Source organism: Coffea arabica, chromosome 10e (assembly GCF_036785885.1).
Source record: "Coffea arabica cultivar ET-39 chromosome 10e, Coffea Arabica ET-39 HiFi, whole genome shotgun sequence".
Taxonomy (NCBI): domain Eukaryota; kingdom Viridiplantae; phylum Streptophyta; class Magnoliopsida; order Gentianales; family Rubiaceae; genus Coffea; species Coffea arabica.
In genome coordinates, this window is record NC_092328.1 from 38,736,195 (window position 1) to 38,742,602 (window position 6,408).

Sequence of the window (6,408 nt, forward strand, 5' to 3'; positions counted from 1 at the left end):
AAAAAAAAAAAAAACAATAATTTGGTTTGGTGATTTTAAATTGTATCATTTTGAAGGAATGCATATTTTTTGAGCTGTTGGGCCAACAAATTTAACTTCCCACAAAAAATGTTGGTTAAATGTTAAACATATCAAATTCCTTGATGATTTAATCATCTTCATTACGTTTTGGCATTCATTTCTATTTAATAGTTCTAAATAGTTATTGAAGTTCTTGAAATCAATATGAAACTCAAATTATATTTCTATTTTATGGCTAAAAATTGAATGGGTTTGTTAGTACCAAAATGATATTGGTGACACTTTGCTGCTTTTTTCCCCTTTCTGGTAGATGCATTCTGCTTAGTTTTAATGAGAATAAATATCTACATGGTGATCAATTTTGTTTATCCATCTAATGTACTAAAGAATGATACTTTTTGTAGACATCAAATCATAACTACCATCCTACGTTCAAAATAAGGAAGTTAGTTGATTTCATGAAACCTTTGCTTGAATGATTCTAAAAATATCAGAATTGCTTAATTCCAATTCAACAAATTGAGAAAAAAAAAAGACCACTTTTGTGCAAGCATTACTTTTGCTTGGCTATCAATTTCATATTGTTACTTTAAAATGTCGAATAAGGGAAACATATGAAATTTCTCAAACCACAAGGGATCTGACAGTACTTGTTAGTTATCTTAGGGTATGTTTGCGTAATTATTCCCTAAATTGGGATATCTAACCCTCTCTTGAGATTTCTAACAATGTCATCTAGCACTCTTGAAATTTCAAAAATATCACTTGGCTCCCTTATCTTCAAATTTTGTAACATTTTAAAACCAATTCAAAATATACTATTAAAATACTCATTTTAAGAAAGAAAACATAGATCCATCCAAGCATTGCACATTGGTTACCTCACTATTACAAAAAAGAATTTTTTTTAAGTACAAAAAAGAAAAATTTATTTAAAATGTTTTCAAACTAGAAAAAGAATTTTTATTTTTTGTAATTTTTAGGGTTCAATTATTTTGGTACTCTAATAGGGGGTTGATTATTTTGGTGGAAGTGTAGATTTTTTCTACTAAAGTGTTGCAATTTGGTGGAAGTGTAGATTACTTTGATACATGGTGGATTCTGATTAAAAACTAGTCGGAAAACTAGGTAGGGACCAAATTTGATCAATGTGAATTTATAAAGGACGTAAAATTACACTTTTAAAAGTGAGGGACGAAAAAAGTTATTTTGCAAAATGCAAGGGATGTTTTGAACGATTTTTCCTATTTTAAAACTTTAAAGTTGGGTCCACTTTTATTTTTTTGACATCCTAATTATGTGCTTTTTAGGTTACCAAATAAAGAAATCTTTCCTTTTATCTAAGCTATTTTGAGTGAATTTAAGAAATTATTTAGCATTTTCATTCTTTTATCCACATCGATGGTTTGGAAATTTAAGAAAGGAAAAGTGTTTAAAATTGTATATATAAATTATTTGAGATGGCTAAAAAATTTAATTTGTAATGCTCTCAAGATGCTAAAAGAAGTTGTTTCGTTTATACAATATTATGAATGATTTTTATGTGCTTTGTAAATTATTCGTAAGTTTAAATTTTTAATATCTTTTGTCTAATTATAAACTAAATTTTGTTAAAGGATCTCCCAACCCTAATAAAAACTTATTTTTTTTTAAAGTGCCACCCTTATTCTTTATTAATAGCTGCTAGAAGAGGTAGGTACAATTAGAAAAATTGAAACAAAGAATACTACTCCTTTACATGCTTGTTGGCTATGGAAGCAAGATTTTATTTACTTACGCGAATGCAAGGATAACTTATTTTGTCTAGGTAGATAATAAAAACTTATAATCTTCCATTAAAGAAGTAAATTGGTATATTTTCAAATATTGAGAGATTTCAAATTGGTTTGTCATAAACAATTAAGGGAACACAATAAAAGGATAATTTTGGAATGATATTATCTATACGCTCCAAAAACTAGTTTTTTACAGTAGTATTACTATATGGATTAGGTGGGGTGTTTTTCAAATACTCCCTTAGTCTAATGCTCTGTTTGGATTAGCTATTTTTTGGGATATTTTTAAAAAATTTTACTGTAGCAACGTATATAAAAAACTTTTGCTATAAATATTTTTTGAAATATTTGAAATATTGTATGAATGAGATTTTTTTGAGTTATTTTATTTGTGTATTACTATAGTATTGTATTTGAAAAAATGACCAATCCAAATATTTTGAGAATTTTCAATTGGTAGCAATTTCAAACAGATAACGTGGTCTCTACTTTTTGTTGCATCTCACAACAACACTTCTAACTAGAAAGCGATTTATACATGTGTGAAACTTAATCCAATATAAGATCCGAAGACTTTATAAAAGGCAAAATAGGAAAGTTACAGATTACAATCTCGACTAGATTTTAATGCTTTCCCCAATTACATTCCACTTCCTAAATAAGAACATTTACGGTAGATATCTCTAATTTTTTTATGGGATCTTTGATGCAAATTTCATGCTGGAATTATTTTATTAAAACAATATAGGGCTAATTTTATATACAATAATAATGTGTATACTATTATGTTTGAATGCATATCATATATACAAAATTTTGATTTCAAATTCAAATTCATCATATATAGAATTTATTCATGATGTTGTAAACACTATGAGTATATATAAAAATTAATCAAAATATATATTTCTATAATTTCATTGTGGACATTGATGTAGATATTACGAGTTATAAAATGGGTCAGGCCCACAAAAACCCAGTCCAGGATCCATGTACAGAGACAGCTCTGGGTCCGGGATAGATCTGAGATAGAGGGGACACCACACCACCTTTTACTCCACCTTCTCACCTATTTATGTTTCTAAATTAAATACACTCCACCTCTAGATTCCCATCATATTTTCTCATTGCCGAAGTTATATAACTAAGATTTATCATACTCAAATTTCTTAGTTTTCAGCCCATATAGCAATCTTTACACTTCCTTTTCAATAATGGCTAAAAGCAGAAATACCAGGAAACAAACAAAAGAGAACAAGAAGGAGATTAATCGGAAGAGAAGTCCTGAGCAAAAAGAGAAACCACATTCATGGGCTGTCGTGAGAAGCCTCTTCACCTGCAAACACCTTCAAGCACAAATGCAGCAGCAGCAACTACAAAAGGCGGAGCAGCAGCAGCAGAAGAAGAATTCAGAAGAGAAGAAACAGCAAAAGGAAGAACAAGGGAAGCAGGAAAAACAAATGCCAGATATGGAGGAAAACCACAAAAAGTGCAAGAAAATAAAGTGTTCAGGCTCACTATGTAGCAATACAAAAGTCATGCATAGGCCTGAACCTGTGTCACCTGAGGATCTAAAGAAAAGGGCTTCATCATCAATGGGGGGCTCATTCAACACTGAAAATGTTTCTTGCAGATCAATTAAAGTTACTCTCAATGATCTCAATGGGGCTGTGGTTTCTGCTTCATCATCTTCTTCTTCAATGTCTGCTGCTTCTACTACTAATTCTCCTTTAATTACTGGATCTTTCAGAGGAATGCCTTTCAGGAAATTTTCCAGCTGCTATGAGTGTAGAATGGTGGTTGATCCTGTTCTTGGGATGACTAGAGACCCTTCTTTAAGATCTACAATTTGTTCATGTCCAGAATGTGGTGAAATCTTCATGAAAGCTGAAAATTTGGAGCTTCATCAAGCTGTGAGGCATGCAGGTAATTTTCCACTCAATTTTTTAATCCTACCATCATTACTCAACTAATTAGTAGAGACAGTGATTATGATAACAATAAGTAGTAGCATTTGTCATCTCAATTTCTGGTCAAACTTTTCCTAAGTTTTTGCATTTGTTAATTTCAACACCTAGTAATTCATGACCCATGTCTCAAGCTGACTGTACCATTCCAATTTTTTAATACAATAATAGCTTTAGGGAAGGATGAATTACTGTAGGACTCAACTCTTTTTCTCTTTTCCCCACACATTGTCTATCATTACTTTACTCAACATTTAAATTCCTATCTTGATTTTCACTCTAAGTTCAAATTCCACTACATTTCCTATCATCTGTGCATAGCACTTTATGGTATTTCTTTTGCAACTTAAGAGAGAAGCTAATTATAAAAGGAAATTGCGAAATGACGGCCGAAAAATTGAGGTGATATTAGGCTTTTTAACTTTATTCTTCTCATATTTTGGCTAATTAACATCCAACAGTGTCTGAATTGGGACCTGAAGACACAAGCAAGAACATTGTGGAGATCATATTTCAATCAAGCTGGCTAAAGAAACAGACCCCAGTGTGCAAAATAGACAGGATTCTGAAAGTGCACAATACTTCCAAAACAGTCAGCAGATTTGAAGAATACAGAGATTCCATCAAAGACAAGGCTACCAAGCACACAAAAAAACATCCACGCTGCATTGCAGATGGCAATGAACTCCTGAGGTTCCATTGCACCACTTTTATGTGCTCACTAGGACTAAATGGCTCATCAAACCTGTGCAACTCAATCCCAAACTGTAATGTCTGTAGTATAATTAAAAATGGTTTTAAGGTCACCGGAGAATTTTCTTTGGCCGGAGGGGTCACCGGAAAAGCTATTCTGACGACTGCAACAAGCGGAAAAGCCCATGACAATGCAAGGGTTGTGCTAGAGGATGACAAGAGAGCAATGCTGGTTTGTAGGGTCATTGCTGGAAGAGTAAAGAGGAACTTGGAGGGAAGTCTTGAGGAGTATGATTCTGTGGCTGGAGCTGCTGGAGTTTATTCTAATTTAGATGAATTGTATGTTTTTAATCCTAAGGCTATATTGCCTTGTTTTGTTGTAATTTACAGAGGATTTTAGTATGCTTTTATTTAGTTGTTTTTGCTAATTTCCTTATGGGAATTGTAATATGCAACTCTAACCTAGGATTTATCGTATAACAAGTCAAATTAATGTGAAAATGCAATTGATAAGGGCGTTGTATAAATTTCCTTTTAAAGCACTTTGGACAAGTACGATTAGAGTTTGGTTCTGTTGAGTACAATAGAACCCTTGTGCTTTGGCTTAATGGCCACCAAAAAGGGACCAGCAATAGAATCTTGCGCTTTAGCTCAGTGGTCATAAAAAAGGGATTAAATTCCTCTTTGGACTGCGGGTATGGGGTTCGAACACTATTTGCTTTAAAAAAAATTCAAGGAAAGTGCCAGAACACTCCTTTGATTTAATTAGATCTCTGTACCTGTAATAGACTCTTCCTTCTTGTAAAATAGGATAGACCCTGGTAGCCACTTACACAAGTTCTTTAGACTTTCCCTCTCTGTAGAATATGATAAATTAGGTTATAAGAATAAGAGATTTACACAGGTTTCTTTAGAATCTTTCTTCTTGTAGAATATGATAGATTATATTATAAAAATGTTATCGTTGTGGCAAAAAAAAGTATCATAGATAAATTTGTTATAAGATTTGATGTATAATAATATAATATATTTGTACTCGTATAAAATTTGGCGTACATGAATGAAATATTCAATGCGTTTAATGCAGCAGTGTAATATTTATCTACACAAATTCCCATAGGCTATAGCATATAATTAACATGCATTATTAACAAATTTTACCTGCCATAAGTCCACTTTTATCAGATGTTACACGGTTCAATATGTTTCAGGTCATAATGAAGAGATTTTGATGAATTTGTGAAGTTTCCCTTTCTGGTTGAGGAACTGATTATTTTCATAACCCGTCACTAAAAGACAAAAAAGAAAGGCCGATCAATTAATCTATGGGTTAAATAAAAAAAAAAAGCCACCATATGCTTTAGCAAATGTTCAAGTTACTGTACTTCCTATGGCCTAAAAACTTGCAATTTAACCCCTCATAATTTGTAATTTTTTGAGATAGTGACTGAAATTGTCAAATTTAACATTGACAAGCAAAATGTCACCATTGCACCCATGCAATAAACAGGTTAAGTACCAAAGACCTTTGTGTGATTTAGTCAATGTTCAACTTACATTTTTATGGTTGAGAAATCTATGCAATCTAGCGCCTCATAGTTTATAATCTTTTGAAATTCACACTAATTGCTTTTTCGAATAGTGTGTTTGGATTGTAAATTATTTGAGATATTTTTACTGTAGCATTTTTTGTGATGTGATATATGTGAGATAAAAAGATAATTGAAAAGATAAAAAGGTGTATTGGAAATTGTAATGGTGATGTAAGCAAATATATTTGGGCAAATAATCTCCTGTCCAAAGACTTCCTTTGACAACCACAAAGTCTGAACTACTGTTTCAAATCCCCAATTCAAGCCCCCCCCCCCCTCAATTACTTGAAGAATATTTCCCAGAGACCTAGAAAACATTTTGTGTGTTTTTCCTTTCACTATAATAACAAAATAGATAAT

At 31.9% G+C, this 6,408-nt stretch overlaps 1 protein-coding gene across 1 annotated transcript; it reads left to right on the top strand.

The window, feature by feature from the left end:
* Nucleotides 1-2,905: 2,905 nt before the first annotated feature.
* Nucleotides 2,906-4,884, top strand: LOC113712355 (uncharacterized). Its single transcript, XM_027235746.2, has 2 exons — nucleotides 2,906-3,722; nucleotides 4,225-4,884. The coding sequence occupies exons 1-2, from the start codon at nucleotides 3,011-3,013 to the stop codon at nucleotides 4,854-4,856; spliced, it is 1,344 nt and encodes a 447-aa protein (XP_027091547.1). The 5' UTR covers nucleotides 2,906-3,010; the 3' UTR covers nucleotides 4,857-4,884.
* Nucleotides 4,885-6,408: the final 1,524 nt, after the last annotated feature.

Bases quoted from the DNA above. Each gene is read 5' to 3' on its own strand.
- LOC113712355 (XM_027235746.2), top strand. From the start codon at position 3,011: ATGGCTAAAAGCAGAAATACCAGGAAACAAACAAAAGAGAACAAGAAG. The intron at 3,723-4,224 runs GTAATTTTCCAC...AACATCCAACAG, and splicing joins TCAAGCTGTGAGGCATGCAG to TGTCTGAATTGGGACCTGAA.